The 20,987-nt window shown below is 35.1% G+C and overlaps 1 protein-coding gene across 1 annotated transcript; it reads left to right on the top strand.

Annotated features, from left to right (window-relative positions):
- Positions 1 to 3,092: 3,092 nt before the first annotated feature.
- On the top strand, positions 3,093 to 20,974 carry LOC139977675 (uncharacterized). The gene is made up of 9 exons (XM_071987164.1): positions 3,093 to 3,168; positions 6,650 to 6,721; positions 7,693 to 8,004; positions 8,443 to 8,775; positions 9,264 to 9,407; positions 12,075 to 13,231; positions 14,106 to 14,269; positions 14,954 to 15,030; positions 15,438 to 20,974. Exons 1-9 carry the CDS (start codon positions 3,108 to 3,110, stop codon positions 15,527 to 15,529), a joined length of 2,412 nt encoding a protein of 803 aa, XP_071843265.1. The 5' UTR covers positions 3,093 to 3,107; the 3' UTR covers positions 15,530 to 20,974.
- The last annotated feature ends 13 nt before the right edge of the window (positions 20,975 to 20,987 follow it).

Here is a 20,987-nt window from a genome sequence, read left to right as displayed (position 1 = left end):
TTGCACGGTACTTGGAGAGGTATCGTCATAGCCGTGATACATTGGCAACATAAGGAAAAAGCATCGTAGTGAAAATAAGTATTGACATCTGAACTGATTTTCTATAGGCATTTTTAACACCTTAGTCGGTAAAGAAGTCTCTAATATTACCAATCTCTGTGCCACGATGTTCTGTCTCTTCAATAAGCTTCTAACGGCTATCGGTAACCTTTAGAACACCATTGGCTATTCCAAGTACTCATTAGATGTTACCAGACTACAAAGCTTAGCTTATAAAGCTTAGCATAATAACAATGTGCTTTTGTTTCTCAATAACTGAAGAAATCTTATTGCTAAATACTGAATACTCTTTATATTTAGTCTCTTTTAAGGAGTTTAAAATACTTATATATTTATTTTGTTATCGTATTACACGCGTCAAAAATAACCTTAGTCGTCAAGTCCATGTGGATTACCCCTACGACTGTTGATAGCAAAAAATAGAGTTGTAATAGAGTAAGAATTTCTTAACGCAACCTTGGTATGAGCAGCTTTATTATGAAAGTAATATATTCCGTTATATGCATATCGATCTTAGAGGTAATAGAAATAAGTCAATATTGTGACGCAGAGGAGCTAGTACCAAAAGTAAGATGGTTATGCAAGGAACTAAATGAGAAATATGACATGACACTGTAAACACTTGTACTTTAGGATCGATGACGAAGTTGAGGAGATTTAAGGTAAGTTCTTTCATGAAGCATCATGGCTTAAGTTTAAATATAATTTAACTTGTCGAGCAAAAAATTACGCACAATTTCATCAATTTACAGTGACCGTGGCATAGGAGTACAGGAACCTTCTATTAATCTTGTTGGCACAGTAGTACTTGCAATAATAACTAGTAATATTATAAACATGAGAATCTGGATCATATCAGACAAATTGTCATTGACGTCACTTGAAGTAATAAAATTCACCTTCAGGGAAGTGGCCAAGATTTAAAAATAAAAGTATATAGCATTGACAAGAACAAGACAATCCCAGTGAAATTGACAGTTTTCTAACACAGGTATATTTGGAAGTGCAGGTTTGTGAGTAAGCATCCCTTAAAAAGAATACACGAGAATTGGGAAAGTACATATAGATAAAACAAATATATTAGTAGAGGAACAGGTCACAAGAGATACGATGCTAAACTAGCAGAGAGTAAAAGGTTTAGATCTGGTTTATGGCATTTAGGATGAGCACAGTTTTGCTTCTAATATTCAGTCCGCTCTGTGGCCGAGTGAACGAAGGCGGTGCAACGAGGCATTGTAATTGGGAGGTTAGGGGATCGATCCCCGGCCGGTTCATCGTAAGGTGGGTTTTTCTTCCAAGAGCAACCTACGGCTTTCCCATCTGAAATGGCTCTCTAAACTAAAATTCCACATTTGAATTAAAATGTTGTATAAAAAGCCACACGAAGTGACAGTTTAAGTTCATAGCCATTTTGCTCTCTCTCCGTCTCGGGTACCCTGATATTTAGGATAAGCTGTATACTAGCTGAGCGCATGCTGCAGTTCATCACAAGGTATCGGCCTTCAACTTCAAGTATGCTCAAAGTACCCTTAGCATTATTGTACTGTAACCGGTGTGTAAGCTTACAGCATTGATTATATAAATAACCCCGTAAGTCAGCTTTACACTCATAATCCTCGCCAGTTATTCATATTCTTCCAAACCAATAACATCGATAATTTACAAGAGTATTTCGTAAGCTGTGTGAACATGATATGAAGAAATGTAATTTCAATTACTCTCTCTTTTGTCCTTCTTCAGTTATCTCCTACCTGCCCCCCCACCCCCCTGTTGGTTGCTTTCCTCTCTCCATTCATTGTCCACTAATCATCTTACATCTTTGTTTTTTGTGTTACTATAACTTTTCGTTCTGCCTCTGGAGAAGATACTGCTAGGATCTAAACGCCAGGTCCTCTTACTTTGACACATTCTCTTACACAGACTCTTTAGTGGATAAGCAATTTGCTAACAGTTTTGTTTTATTTTACATTTAAATTACACCAGTCGATTGGATCAGTTTTAAAGAATACTACCACTCAGCAACGTAGCCAGGAACTTGCAAGGGCGGCGGGCACATTTTGCGATTGATATGGGGGAGGGGTCTAAGGGTAAGTGGTGCCCCATCCCCTTTGAGAAGTGTTTGAACAATCGAAGGTCCTTAGATGCGATCTTGTGCAATGTTCCACAGTTTCATCATGATCATATGCTATCATATTATCGGCAGATTTTGTTTCCGGTTCGATCTTTTACATCTTACATCAGAAAGACAGCGATAGTGCTCTTAACAATTTTTCCAGTAGGATGACTATTGTTTATTGTAAAATGTCTGGACTTTAATACATTTGACGAACTTAACTGATAGACAAAATAAACGTTTATATTTAGCAGTGTAATAAGAATTTATAGGAAGCGCGTATCACGTAAGATTGCTAGCTTAGTTTAATAACATTTTGTTCGTGCAACAACTTATGACAAGTCATAGAAAAGACGAGAACGCACGTTGTCGTCGTCGTGCATACGGTTTGTGTTAAGGTAGGCTGTATGTATTTTATTACGCAGTGGCCAACTGAAGGCTTGTAATAGGATATAGGCTAAATGTAGTTAATCACATCGGCTAAACTTGGTAACTGAATCAGTAGGCCTGAATGTTCCTACGATTATATTTGAGTTAACGGAGCTGACAAAAACTACAGTTTTTAACATTTTTTTCGACACTGAAAGGGGAGCAGTCGCTCCCCCTGCTCCACTCCTGGCAACGACCACTCTATACTGTCCTCCCAAGTAAAGCTTTAAAGAAATTATACTGCCCTTGGTTTATGTTGAAAGAATAATATTCGTATTGTTCAAATAGTCATGATGAATGCTTTGCATGACGAAAGAAATTGTCCCATCATTACATGTACACGACAACAAATGATGCAAGTGTGTCGCACTGGCATTTGTATCACAAAGAATTACCTTGCAACAAGCTCTGTCTATAATCGTTATTCCAAAGTCCACGTTTTGTAAAACCCTATAGATGGTAACACGAGTTAATTCGTCGATGTAGTGTACATAGAATATCTTCCATGCAAAGCTGTATAAGCTCTCGGTTACTCATCAGCAGCAAACACAAACGACAAGTTCAAGGTTAGTCATTTGAATATGGTCTATCATTAATCGATCTTGAAACTATCACAAATTGCTTATAATATCACAATGGTTTGTGTGACTATTATTATATATAAACTGTTCTGTGATTAAGCAGCAATGCTGAGTAGTCGATCTCTTTTGCGATCTGCGTTTTTCATATTGTTGATATCACCAACATGCCGCCATTGTCCAATATACTCTTTCATTTTTGATCATTCGTTTGCATTATTCTAATGTGGGGTCTCAATGTTGATCATTACCACCTATTGTAAGTTTAAATATAATGTGAATTCTGCCTTTGTCAATTTTAAATACTTAACACAAAATTATGTGTTTTTTAACAGTGACAAACATACGCTTTAAAGTTGTTGGAACTAAACGTTCATGTACATATGTCTCCCTTCCTCCAATATATAACGTTTTTTTTTTTGCATATCGTAAAATTAGCATTGGCAAAACGAGTGCTACACAAGTGAAGGATCAGTTTATTCAGAATTTTCGTTTGCATATCATCTTGATAATCTCTGGTTAAGCCATTGGGCCTTCAACAGTTCACCTTAGTAGAACAGAGTAGATGCACATTTTCTTTAACTGAAAGAATGAGAATAACAGGACAAAGAGAGCTTACAAATGAGTGGCATTTTGTTTTCCCTGTGTGTTTAGACTATGACACTGAATAATGTGAATAACTTGCGTCGATATTCCTTTCTTGTTATACAAACCGTGTCAGAGTTAGTAAAGGGAACCTTACCAAATGTTATATATCAATATAATGTGAATTTCACCGCAATCAAACCATTTACCAATTGAGTCGTTGGAGATGAAAATTGCGGTAGCGCATGTATCATATCGATGTACCAAGTCTTTTTTTTCTGTATGAGTTAACCATGTGCATTAAATGGGTCTTATCCAACCCAAATTGATATTGTTAGTTTGGAGGGAAAACAAATATGGTAAAGTGTAAGTGTTTCCAGCATGGGATAACTTGCACATGTATATTACTACTAAACACCTTCAAGCCAACATAGATCATTGGGTTAGTTTTATTGATGGTTACTAGGCGACTTTCCTTAATTCTGCTCGTATTTATTGAATGTGAATATCATTGATGACATTAAATTTCACGATGTCGTGTAACACTGGCCGATATATGAAACAGTTGACCGTTTGAAGGTGTAAATTGATTGATTGATTGATTGATTGATGACTAGTTTTTTTTGTCCATTTGAGCGGCAGCTGGGCTGATGTAGGCCAGGACTAGGGTAGGATATGGTATATTGTGTTGACAAACAGACTAGGCATACGATGTATGTATGTCCCATGTGTGTTACAAGCAAGTATAGGGCAAATAATGCAGAGCTAACGACGAGTCAATTCGAACCATTCCTGTGAACCTGTGAAGATTCCCGAGTTTACAATATTACTATCATATTATATAGCCTTCATGGTCATGTGATAAACATACGTCTAACTTTGGGACACGGATTGATACGCCGAGTCACACTTCATGTATTCCAACGAATACAAACGTCAAGCAAATACTTGCCATGTTTTTGAAAAATACTTGAATTATTACAATTACTTTACAAATTTAGTCTAATAATAATAATGTAAAAAACAAGCATTATTGTCTTCGATATTATAAGTCACATAGCCTAGCTTATAAACATTGTACATACATGGTAGGCTACTGCTGAGTGTGCTTAAGTGTTTTAGTCCTGAGTTATTTACACCTGTCGCATATATGAAAGGCTAAAATAGCCCACTGTTACATACATGTACATTTCAAACTGTAAAAAACGTTAGAATGAAAACCATTAAACTTGACACATGTATAATGTATCTTGGGGAGTATACGTTCATCATTGCTCTAGGCCTATAATGACTGAATTTGTGAAATCAAATCTTAGCTAGCACTTACTTTACTTATTGGCTAATTAGTTGTTCTTTGCAACTCATTTCTATAGCCTGTACCATACCATATATCTAAAGGTAAATTGGGAATATTTGGTTACCTTTATCTTTTAGCCAAGTTGTTTTAACAAATGACACTTTAGCATTCAATAGTCGTCTCTAATGTTCATAATAAAGATGTAGCTTATTTAACACATTTAGTTTCAACTTTGTGACTTTTTCGTTCCAAAGAGTTCACTGTAGATGTAATTAGCTGTATACCTAAACCAGTATCGTAGATGACTGAAGTGAAAATCTTATCATATTTGGAATTGAAACTCATATTGTGTAAATTCAACTATGATGAGAGAAGGAAGCTGTGCCGGCACTATGTCAGTTCTATCCTTGGTTTGTTCAAGAATTTATAAAAGAACATTACACAGAATATAAACCATTGGGAAATTAGGAAGCAATTTAAAGTAAAGGGTGGCCCCTCCCCTTTGGAATTTTTTGCATTTCCAGGTGGCCTCAGATGCAATTTGGTGCAATATAGCACACTTCAACACCCACTCCATTTTGTAAACTTAATTTTGTATTTTCACCTGGCCTTAGATGCAATTTGGTGCTCCAAATGAGATTTTTTTTTTCATTTGGAAATGAAAAAGGGGTTTTCTGACTTGCGAAGCGGGGGGCGGAATGATACTTCCGCCCCTCCACATTTTTCACTGGGGGCTGGCGCCCCCCAGCCCCCCCCCGTTTCCTACGCCCTTGTCCGAGATGTTTTACTTTATACATTAGTCATTAACTTCTACAATATGAAGAAATAATTACTTTTTTTGTAAATGTAACACCAATCGCGAAGAAGTCTTGGACTGTAAGCTTTGATCCCAACGAAATACAGAAGTAAAGTTAACAGGAAGTTTTTGGCATTTTCAGATGTACATAACGTTGAATGATCTATGTTCCATAATACAATCGCAGCCCACTTACATTAAATTAAGATTATTAAACGCATAAATTCATGCACTTCAATTCAAACCTTAAACTTTTGGTTGCTTGGCTTTTTTGTTTCATATGACTAGAAGTGTAAGCCACAATGTAAACTAAATTGGAATATTCGAAGAAAATTGACTAAATATTTACAGTATGTTTGTAATTTAGATCAGTTACATTATTTTGCTTCATAATTCTTTCTCTCTCTGATGGTTTTTATCGTATTGAAACCGTGTGTAACCCTTGTTTGCACGGCAATGTGCCAATTACTGTCTCTTCCGACTGGCATCCTATGAAACGAATTTAATTAGATACGGATCACCTGCAACTGAGATCTCAATATCTCAGTTTATAAAGCAAAAGACTTGTAATCGGTTAATTCCGGTTTCGTAACCCGTGGTAAATCTTTTGCACCTTTGTTCGTTACTAATGGCAGTAAGTTTTTGATATTAGTTCATTGCTCACGTTAAATGTTGTCATAGTTGTCCCTCTCCCTGTGTTTTTCAAATGCTTCCAATTAGTTGCTTGTTGTCAATTTTCTTTACGTGAGGCCTTACGTTATTGAACCCACTATCTTCTATTTTAATTTCAGATAGCATCAGGCACTTCGACTTCATGATAATGTTTTCGTCTTTTTACATGTTATCCATCCTCGTGGTGGAAGGTAACGTACTTATAATACTGTTAAAAAGAATACAAAAACAGTGCATTGAAGGAGAAACACATTCATGGGATTCTGTGGTGCTGGGATGAAGTAGCTACGGACTGTTGAAGTATATCTACTCTTTATAGAGCAATTACATACATCAGAAAAATCCACAGAAAAAGTGTCTGGCAATTAGTTTATGAAGGAAAGTCATATCATAATTGTATGTGATATATGTTATAATTTAAGAAAATGAAATGTATGATAGATAGTGATTTTTCTTCATTGTCATTCTGGTTTTCAAGACGTTCACCTGTAAAGTATGCTCAGTCTCTGCAACGATCATTCGAGGTTAAAGTGATAATGACGCTGGCTCCTCGGTACAGTCAGTACTATTGATTCATTGGTTGATCAGTAATAATAACTCTAATGAATCAGTGGCTTGCAGATTCTAACTAACCAATAAAATATGTTCTGATATCTTCAATGACTTTCAATACCATATCCATTGGAAAAATGTTAGGACATTTTAAACGTTTTATTTCAGTTCATTAAGTCACAATTATAGCTGTTGAGCTTTCTGTTTCATGTGAGGAGCTGAACCAACATGGTAGACTAATTATATGCTAGTTATTTAATTGATAAACTTCGGGTGAAAAAAGAGTAATTTAAAACACATTGCCGTAATTCTATAAATAAATCATGAACCTTTAGCGCTGCTTTTGAATGGTCTTCAAAATATCAAAATTACTTTTGTAATGTTTCATTATTGCGGACTTATCACATATTAGCAAGCCTTAAGTGACGGTACTCACTCCCCTTAAGAAGTTAGTTTTATCGAGGACTGTAGCAAACGCTTCCATGAAAAAGTCCTCGAAAAAGGAAGACAAAATCTATGTTTACAAAAATATTGGAAAATGTGATAGATTTTCACGTACAGATTTCAACAATACTTTCGAATTTGTTGTTGTTGTTTTACTTTTTTGCAGGTTTTTGCCAAACATGTCTTTCAAATCAATATGTCGAAAGAATGGAAACCAACACCATATACTGTGACGTTGGCGGTAACGTCGAGGGATATTATTGGTACCAGGGATCGATATCACTGACCAAACCAATACTTAAATTAGAGAATGGTGTAAAGGGTGGAGAAAAGTATGATGATGACCATTATGACATTACTTCTGAAGGTAATATGAAAATTATCAATGCTAGGCTGGATCACGAGGCCTCTTACACATATGCTGTAATCTTTGAAAACGGAACCGTGTGGAGACGGTCTATTTCAGTCTTGATAATAGGTGAGAAGTCTACCAATTATGATGCTTGGTATTTGCATTGCCATTCTACTTTCCTGTCTTTTTCTTTTCTTTTTCTTTTTTAAGATTCAGTCTTGAAATATGCATTGTTCAGATCTTAAAATATTCCGTCATTATGTTCAGAGTTACAAATATGTGTGATCAGCTATTCTGTTCAATAATTTGTGATTGTTTTGTTGAGATTTTATGTGTGTAGACAAATTTGTAGCACTTTACATCACACAGATTGTCCAACTTCACTACATTTATACATTTAAAGGGAACATCGGATGCAATTTGGGAAAAATATCTTCAGTTAAAATGATATGCACTATCATTCAATGGTCCTAAGTTCACAGTTATTGTTACAATTAATTTAAACTAAAATGCAATTTTGCAACCTATATTAATCCAGGTGTATATACTTTTATTCTCTTGAAGTCACGCCGACACCTCCGTGTCCTCTCGTCCAGTCTTGTTCTAACTGCGATGAATGCATCGTAGGAGTTAAATCCAACGATCCTACTAGTTTAACTTGTTACATAGAACAGGTACGCCCGAATGTTACTTTGTATTGGAGTGTCGAAGGACATAATACTACATTCACCGAGAAGACATCATTTGAGATCAAGAATAACATAACGGATGCCTGGAATATTTCTACTACTATTCTCTTCGAATTGAAATGTGCTGAAGATGCTATATTTCGCTGCTCTGTTTATTACGATCGAGAGATACTGACAATAGGAAATAAGACAGTTAACATTCGATCAGGTAAGTCTTTCAAACGCTGAGCATCCATTGTGCTCAGTTAAAAATGATTTTTTACATGTAATATAACTGATTTTCAAATGACATTCAAGATGTAAACTATGAAATAAGATAAGGTAAGTTAATTACAGTTAGAACAAAAATGACTATTATTTGTTCTTTAGTGATAAACACTATCTCTTTATTTGCAGCTACATAATGTTATCAAAGCCCAATTGTATATAGCAGAAGACGCAACACGAATAAATTACATCGACCTGTTTTTTCCCATTGTCATAATTCATATATAATGTAGGAAGAAATATATATGTAGTATAAGATTGTACAAGTGATGTGTTGATTATTCTACCTGATTAGATAAGAAACCGTGGAGGTTTATTGGAAAACGTAGAGCTATGGTATCACAAAAAATAGTCAATTAACTTCGAAGTTAATTGACTATTTTTGACTATATTTACATCAACAAATTAGTGAACTTAATGTCTTTTCAGAAGAATGCAATGACGACAACACGAAACAGACGAGCTCTCCAACGCAAGTAATTGTTACGTGTGTTTTGGCTGTCTTGGGGATAACTCTTTTTGCTTTAGCTATATTTTATTATAAGCTACATCGACGGCACGGTGGACGGCAAGGTAATGTATTGGGTAAAGTATGTTCATTAGTTAAAGTTATTTAGTCGTTATTAGAAGACGGAGAGTTTTCACATCTGCTTCCTAAGTAAATCTTATACACCGATTTAAGCGCAGAGCATGTTCCAAAATTCAAAATAAGTATATAATATGTCACATAGACAACGGAATACCTTTTAGAACACATCCTGAAAATCAGGTTTAGTACTTTTTGATTTCATGATCTCATATTTGAACAACTTAACAATTCAACCCACTATGTGTGTTTTAAGTGTAGCCAACTGTGATAATCTAGCAATTCCATTTTTAACTACTCTCTTCAAAATGTCATGTGGGTGTAACTTGCCCATTTAAATATAATAACGTATATAAACCATGGGCGAAACTACTATCGTTGTTACGGGAGTGGGAGGGTGTAAAATGTTTTGTGATAATTTCTTCCTTCTAGAAGAGATTCTACCAACTGTGTATTTTATCTCCCTTGTGAGAAATCTCGCTTATACGAACGGTAATTGCATGTAAAACTACCATGTTTTGTAATTTTTGAAACAATATTTAACAATGTTCAACTCCTTACGATCTGCATATGACATAGTTGTATGGACTTTAAACCTACCGAAGGAACACTCTTATATGTTTTATTAGTGGAAAAGGAGATGCTACAGAAATAATTACACCAAAGTGCTACAGCTACCAGGAAGTTAGCTTCTGGACCACAGAGGGGTTATCAAATATATTTAGTGAACTGTATTAACTTTACTGAGTCTTAATCAAAGAAAATGGAGCAACTTCAAAGTCAAAATATCAAAATGTTGTGACCAGATCCCTCACCTTCCTTAAAGTACATTCCGGAGAATTGTAATTACTCTCTCCGACATTCACTTCGACATTCGAGAATTACGCTTGCTACGACTGACAGCTAACTCCCATAAACAATGGGGCTCTGCCCACACCCCTCCGATATCACCATACGGGGTATGAAATACTTACCACTAGCCGATACTCATAGCTAGTACAGTAAAATGCTGGTGCCACATATAGCACGTGTTACCGTGTTACGAACACAGAGTTGTAATTACTGATGCACGGTTGTAGGACATGAACAGTAGGAACATGTGTTACAGATGGCACCAGTAGTTACTGAATTAGCCATGTGTTTGAAGTAGAGGAGGTACCGTACAGCTTGATTCCAGTTCAATCCTCTCTTTAAATTACGCCAATTTGTCAAGCCGAGAATGAAAGGCCATGTTTGGGTATATCTGTAGGCCTCCTTATGGCATAAAACGACTAGATACAACTCATTTTAGAATCGCGTATTATAGAACTCGCACTCAGTGGTTGTTAGGCCTACAGTAACTACTCTTAATGATCCACAATCGTGCATCAGTTATTATTGGTTTGTGTTCGTGACATGCGTTACATGTGTTACAGGACTTGAACAGTACTTACAGTATGAGCCATGACTGTCTAGTGATTTCACAGTGTGAAAGAGTAATTTAACTTTCGGACATATATTTATGTACTGAGCAATTTTCAGCATAGGACAAAAACTATCTGGAAATGCTCCAAGTTCTGGGCGCATCGCCGCACCCCTTGTGCTCCCAGCTAAAAACAGTGTACACAATAGGAAAAACTTGCTTCACGTATACAGGTGATATTGTATAACAAATTACCAAATCTCAAATGCCATTCTAAGTAACTGCATGTCTGTCTCAGAATCGATCTGCCCCATACGCTTTTGGTATACCCTGTCAAGTTACAAGTAGCTCCGTCGGCCGAATTTGCAAAAACAACCTTCCTATCGGATTGTAATTGATTACATGGCCAGATATGTTACTGTACTACCTAAAATCTTAAGAATGACCACCAGAGAGCAACGTAACTGAGCCAATGCTACCGGTACGGCGGCCTGGGACCTGGTAACAGGTTACGCAAAATCATTCGTCCAGTAAAACCGGCCTTCACAAAAACAAAAGAAAAATGAAGCCATATGCTCTCTTAAGACTCACCTTAATGGAAATTTAAAAATCTGTCCTAAGGAAGAAAGCCCGAGGGAGCCATATCCTGGCGGCTGCAGGTACCAAATATAGATAAGAAACATGGAATCTGCTTGATAGGCTAAATTATATTGCTGCCCTTCGTAGTACATTCCTTACCCATGCCCACGACAACACACTGTGTCAATGTGGACGGTTAACCGGTTAACTAGTTTATGTTCGGACAGTAAATTGGTTACTGAAAATGGAATTGCGCTTGTCGCCTCTTGAATTTTTGGGAGATGCCCTTGCCAGAATATATCGTTATTTTAGAAGGTACAACTGAACGTTTAATTAAATTGTAAAAGGGCTTCAATCAAATAGTTCATGTTCTTTCAAAATGCCTGTTGTACCTGAATGCGACTTTCACATAAAATAATAAGCTTTCATGGCATCGTTTGTTTGCTCTGTTTTGTTTTGTTTTGTTTTGTGTTTTTTTTTTTTTTTGGGGGGGAGGGTAAATATTAACCAGTGGAATGAATTGAAAAGATCTTAAATGGCCTCATTTTTTAATATAACATATTGAAAGGATGAATGATACGTAGTCTCTCTGAGTTTGATGGAGACTTTTGGGTGGAAGTACATAACAATGCCATTTAAATGAATGTTTGTTATTCTGATATTCTTTCGTTAGGAACTTTGTTGGAAGAAGTAAAGCAGACTAATATGTTGGAAGAATTAAAACAAGTCTCATTCAGTGACAGCTGGTGTGGTGACTGTCAGTACACGATAACATACACAGACAACGACATATCAAATGTGAATAAAGCCGATGAACTGATTACTGTATTATCCAAGCGCGACCAGGGTAACCGGGTATTGTTTGTCGGCGAGCCTGGTATTGGCAAATCTCATTTGTTTCGTGACATATCCAGAAAGTGGAAGAATGGGGAAATTATGAAAGATGTTATTCTGATCTACCTTCAGCTACAATATCTTTCCAAAGACGCTTGCATATTGGATGAACTCATGAAAATGTTGAACCGAGAAAAGTCTGTTGATGAAGCGAATAGTTTAATTTTGGAATTAGAAAGGAAAGACAGCATTGTAATGTTAGATGGTATTAGCAATTGGTCAAGACTTCATAATGATGATAATAATATATCGAATGTAGTCAGTAAGAAGAGACTAACTGTGGAGCATATCTTGAAGGGTTATATCGGTAACTTTAGAAATATGAAATTATGGGTAACCTCTTGTAACATTGACAAGGACTTGAACGTTATGAGCAAACCTTACACAAGAATAGACGTTATAGGATTTAACGAAATCCAAAGAACTGCATTTTTTGAAAAAATTTGGCAAGAAAATGAAGATAAAAAACTTGAGGAAAACATGGAAGAGTACAGAATGTTAAAGGAAAAGCAGCAGGAATCGAAAGATCAAACACTTAATCCCGAGGCCAGACCCTTGAATTACAAACTTGCTGAAGATATTCTGGAAAATTGGCAATTTCAGATGGAAACTGTTTATCATTGTAAAGATTTTATTACACAATCTCCATTAATTGCTCGCTTGTTTGCTTCGATTCAATTAGATACAAACAGTACAATGCTGGAACAAGATTTGTTCATGTTCTTTGCAGAAAAGCTTCAGACTATCGAAAAACTTGTAGAAAATGGTAACTTTGATATATTAGCATGTTTACTGGAAGTAGGAACGCAAGATGATGAAAAATACAAAGAATATGCTAAAATGTTACAAATGAAGAAATTGGTGTTCCATCATAGCACAGAAGAGTATTACCAAGACGCAATACTGCACTTGTTGAAGAAGTGCAAGGAGGCAGAGGTAAGGACTTAGCTACTACTATATATCCTCTAGTACCAAACACAGTCAGATTTTCAGTTAGAAATTTTAACCTAGAAGGTATAGATGGTATGATAACCATTGTATTATCTAAATTAGTAAATCAAAATTATTGTTTCCTTGTAAACCAAAAGCATCGATGTGCAAACTGCTTTAAATTATCCGATTAGCATTATTGCTTCTCATGCAATCTTGCTTTTCTATTAGATAATGTAAGTTGTCTTCATACTGTATTGATTTGGGTAAATCGTCCGTAATAATTATACTCCCTACATTATTAGTCCCAATTCTCCGCATTAACTAAATTTATATCCATCTGAAAATGTTATCTTCTGTTTTGTTTTCAATTATAAACCTATATAATTTGTTCGATTACATGTTCATTGGTCTGTTCATCATCTAGCTTAAATGTATCCTTAGTTGTTGCGTCGTGGCCGCCTGAGGAAGATTTTGACAGCGTCCCAACATCAAGCCGTCTTACTTTTATATATTTAACATTGCAGTAAATGAACAGCTTCTTGAGTTCCTTCTCTCTATGACTTTACGCTTTGAGTCGATGGCCGGCCCCAATGTTGATTATACGTTTTTTTACATATCTGTCGGAATTTGGTGTCTTGATTTACTGTAGAAGTTCAATCATCAAGCACGACAAGCAATCGAGTCTCCCTGCAGTATCGTCAGAAATTTCGCTTGGTTTACCATTAGTATAGCATTCTACTTGAGTCACACCCACTGTCAATAGTGTGCATCAAAGCAAATCCCCCGCAGATGAAACGGCGGAAAAACTGTCGATGATACAAAAGCGTTTTGCCGAAACAAATAAATATACACTGATATTTATACTTTTGGCCGACAGACCACGTTTAAATCTTTGGAGATACATGGGGACTTCCCAATTGTTCAATTGAGCGGTTTACCAAACATCGACGATTGGCTTGTCTTTCACGGGGTCCATTTAGCAAACAAAGATAAATTCAAAGCTGTCATGGAAAAGGTTCCACAAATGACGAAGAAAATAAAGTGAGTGACTTTTGAATTTGTTTACTTTCTTCTCATGAGTTTTATATTAAATATTAAGTATTGTCTAGCGTAAATAACGTTCACGTTAAGTATTTTTTTAACAGGCCAAGTTGTCAGTTATAAAGCTGTCATATATAATAAACTGATAAAATATAGACCAATGTCCTATCTTGTTGTGTCCGCTAATAATGAAAATAATTACACAAATTTACATTGTTTAATAGCTGATATAGCTAATATGTTACTGCTATTTGCCTTAAAGATTATGTAATCATTATTCACATAGGCCATAATACACGGAACACTACTGTTTAAATGTCTTCCTTTTTTTAAATTTATATCCCCCGAAAAATCAATTAAGAAATTAAGGTTAGAATTATTGTTTAATAGCCTTCACCTTTAAGCCCTAGACATGTTGAACTCTAAAATTGACGGCATAGAACTTCATATAAGAGAATTGTTAACGATTTTATATTTCCTCCGAATTGATTGAGATTACTTTTGAAAATGTTAAGGCTACCATTCGTATAAAAATCTACTATGTGTTCTACTTGGAATGAACAGTTTGTCGTTTCAGAGACTTCTTATAATCAACCAATAAAAAGTAACACACATACTTTGAGAAGTCAACCTCTGCAAAAGATTAATACTGTTTATATTTGTTCTACTCTTCGTTTGCGCAAGGTTTTATGAGAGCAAAACCCCAGAAAGACTTTCACAAGATGAACTACAGGATATTGTTGATATTGAGAAGATTGAAGGTAGATATTCAATAACATAAACAAAACAACATGTTTCGAGTAGCTAATCAAACTGAGTTAGGATGGTAAAGTTATTTCGAAGAACGTAAAATTTGAGGCTCTAAGCAAGCAAGCGTTTTCATTTTTAAACACTGAGATGATTGGATGACCTTGAAAAATTAACTACATCAAGAAAATATATGCTGCCATGGTTCATCAATCGATCAATATAAAGACATGTTTACGAAGATGTATAGCAATATTTGCTTTAACTAAATATCAGCTCTTTTTATACTTTTGTCTTATAATCCATTGAACACCTATATCAAAGGAGAAGAAAATATAAATAAAGAAATACATGTAAATGCTTTGGTTTCAAATAGTTGTAATGACGTATTAAAACTAAAAATGTTCTTTTCAATTGGCAGTTTTTCGCAAGACTGAAGATGCCCCTTATGAGCGTTTATGCAAAAATGGAGAGTGGGAGAAGTGGACAAGAGAACAAGAGAACAACGCGTAGTATACAACTTGCAAAAGTTTAATAACAATATTTATGAAACCAACATGCTGACTGATATTTCTCAGTGTCAAGAGAAAAAAAAAACTCAGCACCGAAAAGGAAAAGAAGAAAAATTAAATTAATAAACCTTCTTTAATAAGAAATACAATGCTTTCATGAAGCCTTTTATATTAATCGAAATGTCAGCTCTGAGCCCTGTCTCAATTTAGTTTTCTTATTTGCAGTCGGAATACACGTGAATCTACATTTATTATGCACTGATGAATTGATTTATTTCATAAACAAAAAAATGACATTAGGATCAGCCTTGTGCGCGATGTCATCGCTGTAGTCATATATATGACATTGTGTTTCTCAGTTTTAATTTCAATTATAATAAGTCGTACGTTTGGTTTTTAACACCTTTTTGTAACATTCACATCTCCTGTGATTCTCACATAGTATTGTTTTGTATTTGCAAATACATATTAATGCTTACCGTGCCAATTCATCTTCTAATTATTTCATTAATGTTGTTTACCAAAATGTCTGTCTTATGGTTTCAAGATACACTGATTAGTGTTTAAAGCTGGGAAGCGGCCATTGTTACATGTGGGTATCCCCTGGTTTGTCATTGCAATTGGCTTTAAGTCAGCGCATCTAACTGTAACTCTTTTCGGCTTAGAAAACGTACGCTGCAATACCAAGCTCATCGTGGAATGTTTCAATATACCACAGCTGGTTGAGTTTAATTATTTTTGCAACTTATCGACCAATTGGCCTCTCCTTGTGTTAATATCAGTTAAATTCCTTCAAAATAAATGAGAACATTATAAGGGTTACAAAACCATACAGTGGTTTGTTTTGTTTAACTTAGTCGTGTAGGATGCAGCTGTACCTGAAACCAGACGTATCCCTGGTTCGCATAGTGTATGTATGTTTACTGTGTGTACGATTGTTATCAATAATTCCACCATAGTGGCTGAGTCCAAAGTTCAAAATTCCAATGTACTATCACTCTTCAATTATGATTGAACTTTATTCATATATATATTTTCATCAAAGCAGATATGAAAAAACTTGTTGTTATCTAAGATCATCATCAAAAATTAAAACACCTCTCGGTAATTTATGACACGTATTATATATTTCAAGTTAGTAAGTGCGCAGGATGTTTACCGAAACGATAATGGAATTTACGAATATAAAAGCAGTAGACACCTAAGTGATCAAGAAGCTATGTATAAGAACCAGTAACAGTTATTGTTATCACTTCAAGTTATACTCTTAATATTACCATATTAAAACAACTGTCAAAGAGTACGTTTCATTCAGTAGTCCTTGATGGAACGGTTTGTGGTTGAGGTGCATGGTTAATAATGGTGTGCAACACCTTTTATAGTACTATTTACAGTGCTATAACCTGGATCAAACTTTGCTTGTGTTAATACTGAGAGTATTCATAGGTTTGTAGATAACATAGGCTTCTGTATATACAGCACTTCATTGTATGTAGTTTATATTGTGCTGTCATCAATATGTTATTGCGTTAAGCTGTCGTGGTTTTTAAGGGTTTAGCATGTACTAGTTATGTAGCAAACAAAGTATCGAAGGACGAGAAACATACCTTTGGTCCTTTCAGTTTTGGTTCAATAATACAGTAAGAGTTTAATAAAATTGAATAAATGAGTTTAAGTTACTTCAGTGTTGTTGAGGTTCCAAAACGGGCTTCGTAAAGTATAAGAGTGATTTGCTTCTTTGACGAATCACTTATCGACTTGTTGATGAGAAATCGGACAACCAAAATTGAATTAATTCAAAATAAAGACTAACATTGTTCGTATTATATGATTCTAAAGTATTAATATACTTTCTGATGAACACTTAATGGCAAATCTGCCTATTGATTTGTCACCACTTTGGGTTGGATTTAATCGCACATGCCATTGATAAGTCTTCTACTGTCCCATCTGTATTCACAAAACACGAATATAGAGATAAAGCAATCAGAACTTTAAATGTACTCTGACAAGGAGATTATGTTGATATCATACTTGAGGGATAATATGTGTATATCCGGTTGTTCTTTGCAGGTTACAATTACTAGCTGAAAGGTCAGATATCAATAGGTTAGTGCTAAAAAGAAGCAAAGAGTGATTGTTTTACAGTACCATAAAAAAGTGTGTGGTTCTTATAATAACGGAGATTGAGGTCAAATTTATAATTATTACAATTTAAATATGTAAAATTATCCTTAAAGGTCTATCAAAAACTTCCAAACATAGCCTGGGATGAAATACTGAAGATCTTCATTATGAGGGGTCAGAGGTGAAGTGTGGAAGGTCTAATCAAAGGAAAGGACAAACATTGAGCACACATCCAGCATGGAATGGCGACTGAAGTCGAAGGACAAGGAGTAAACGGACAAACACTGTTTTGTTCTTGACAGCGCTTAGTTTATGTACCGTGATTTTTAAGTAGTAAGTTAAATCGAATGAACAAAAACAAACTTAATCTACACCGTTTGATTAGTTCATTGTTATTGTAGCAACAATGTTAAATATGTGATTCGTTCCTTCAATAACCATCTTTTTCTTCAATAACTAACTAGAGTATAGTCGAAACAACCTACTCCTTTCCAATGTTTCGCTCCCACCATCAACACTTTCCTTCCATAAGAAAATGGAAACCCACCTACAAACTGACTGGGATACATTTAGCATAATACACATTTCGATGTATAAACTTTACATTAAATCACATAATTGCGGTTTGCTATTTTGTTGCATAGGTTCATCCAACGTTGCACCGTACATCATGCACAGGCAGCTTAGTTTCAATTTGATTTTGCATGATGATTAGTTGCATGTAAAAAATGTTGGTTTTCATATTATTTACATGGCAGTTACGTACAGTGTAACAGTTTACCCCCTCCTTATCCTGTAGATGTGTCGTGACGGATATTATTTACCAAATTTGTAAAAACATAAAACAAAATACAGGTATTTAGCATTTTTCTATTGACTTCTCTAACTCGGTTCTTGTCATGTCATAACAGTTTAACTATATTTTTATAATGTGTATCTTTACGATAGAAACTACCAAATTCCAAACAATTTGTTATAGTGCACTTCAGCCACCTGGATCTCACTTTACTCGTAGTTAATGGAAAAATCATCATAATATTCGTTATCTAATTCATGACGACTTAGACTGTAGAGTCTCAATAGTTGCCATTTCTGAGACTTGGATTCAAATATGTGACAAGTGGATAACTATAACTTCATTCATGTTAATAGAACTGATAAAGGTGGTGATGGAGTTGGCTTTACATTCGTAATGTTGTTCAGTATAAACAAGGTATGATCTTAATTTCAATTACAGTACTTTTGAATTTGTAATTATTGAAGCTATACACCAATACCGCAACTGCATAATTGGTGTATTTATCGACCGCCAGATGGTTCCGTGATTACTTTTACTGATGAGATGTCCAACCTGCTAAATGCCATTAACCTGGGTCAGAAATCATGCTCCTTTCTCAGTGATTTTAATATTGACCTCCTCAAGTATGACTCTGATGGTCATGTTGCCACTTTCTGAGATACTATGTACTCTGATTAATTAACGCCGCTTATAAAAAAAAAAACTACCAGGATTACTGATTGAAATTCCACTTAAATTGATAACATTTCTGTAATGACGTCAATCTCTTCATTTTGACGTATTATATGCTCAGCTGCGTTTAATTCTTCAAATTGCTCATACTGTACTACCAGTTATGTAATAAAAAGGAATACGTCGACGGGTATTTATAATATATTTTCCTTTGAGCTCAACGACTTCAATTGGCATCAGCTGTACACAAAAACAGATGTAAATGATGCTTGTAAAAAAAAAATTGGTTTAATAAGTGAGATCTATGCCAAACATTATCCTATTAAGCGCACTGGCGTCAAGGGGTCAGGCAAGTGCAATCATTTGATTACTAATTGAATTATTAAATCAATTGCTACTTAAGAAAATACTTTACAAATCGTACCCCCAAACAGATCTCTTCGAAATAAGTTCATCTACGTTAATTTCAAAAATATACTTATTCCTACTATAAAGCTCTCAAAAAAGTTTTACTATAGCAATATTTTTGAGTGAAAATAAAAATATTCAGAAGGAAACCTGTGGAACTATAAATGAAATAATTGGTAGGGAAGAAATGCATTTTAGAATAAATTACAATACCAAAATATGTATAATACAATGTAAGCACAATGAATGAGTAAAAGAAAGTAGGCCTGACCTTTTTAGCCTAGCAGGATCTTCTGCAGAGGCTGAATTGACTAATAACACTTGCCATTCAGCCTCCTGCAATGACCGAAACATCAAGCCTACTTAGAATAAATTACAATAGCGAAGAATTAAGGGTTGTTAATTGCTTTAATGGTCAATGGTCTAGTTTCGGTCTGAACTAAGCTGGGTATATTGAAAAAGGTAATCTCGGCTTCAGTAGTTTTCTTATAAACTCTTACCCTAATACTATGTTTATTTCCTCAACTAACTGTATGGAAATTTCTTCAATTATTCATAATTTTATGATAGGTTCAGCGGCTGGGACTGACGGTATAACTGTCAATATAATTTTTACTTGCGAAAATCTTCTTGAACCGCTCACCTATACTTGCAACCTTCCCCTCTCTAGTGGTATTGTTCCTTATGGTATGAAAGTTGCTAGAATAACGACTATTTAAAAAAACTAGTGATCCATCTGTGCTTTCAAAATACCGACTAATCTCGATTTTTCTTCTACATCTTCTATAGTTCTCGAAAAAAACTATGTTTTTAAATTTCACAGACTCCCTAAACAAGAATGATATCATTTAATCACGTCAATTTGGTTTTCATGAGAATCTTTCCACTTATATGGCGGCAGCAGATACAGTTCAGTTCTTCGATATTAACCTCAATAACAATGAATTTACTTTGCTGTCTTTGAAATCGTCTAAAGCATTCGACACTTTCAACCATTACATCTTACTAAAAAAGGCTTAGCCATTATGGAACTCGTGGGGTTAAATATATATGGTTCGTTAGCTATCTTCCAAGAGAGAACATGTTGTTCGCATTAATGATCAAACTTCTATGACCAGTACAGTAAGCTGCGGCCTCCCAAATGGTTCTGTGGACCACTACGTGATCTTATAACATGCATCAATGACGTGTGTAACTGTTCTCACATTCTTAACATTACACACTTTACAGACGTATTCTTTTTAAGCACAGTGGTATTCATTGTGCACTTGTGTCGTTATCTCTGAACTATATTCTGTATTAAACTTGTTTAAGCAAATAATTGGCCTTTAAATGTAGGCAAATCAATTGTATACTATTTCGTCCTGTTCAGCGAAAGGTTGATATTGTTAACGTATTTATTGATAATGATGATATTCCTCTTGCTAACAAGTTAAATTTCTAGGTTAAATCT

This window comes from Apostichopus japonicus, chromosome 12, assembly GCF_037975245.1.
Source record: "Apostichopus japonicus isolate 1M-3 chromosome 12, ASM3797524v1, whole genome shotgun sequence".
In the NCBI taxonomy this organism is placed as follows: Eukaryota; Metazoa; Echinodermata; class Holothuroidea; order Aspidochirotida; family Stichopodidae; genus Apostichopus; species Apostichopus japonicus.
Note: the sequence above shows the minus strand (reverse complement) of the source record. Positions and strands in the feature narration are given on the sequence as shown.

Excerpts from the sequence above, each read along its gene's own strand:
- LOC139977675 (XM_071987164.1), top strand. The coding sequence starts at position 3,108 with ATGCAAAGCTGTATAAGCTCTCGGTTACTCATCAGCAGCAAACACAAA. Across the intron at positions 8,005-8,442 it reads TATTTCAGTCTTGATAATAG|TCACGCCGACACCTCCGTGT; the intron begins GTGAGAAGTCTA and ends ATTCTCTTGAAG. Across the intron at positions 13,232-14,105 it reads AGAAGTGCAAGGAGGCAGAG|ACCACGTTTAAATCTTTGGA; the intron begins GTAAGGACTTAG and ends TTTGGCCGACAG.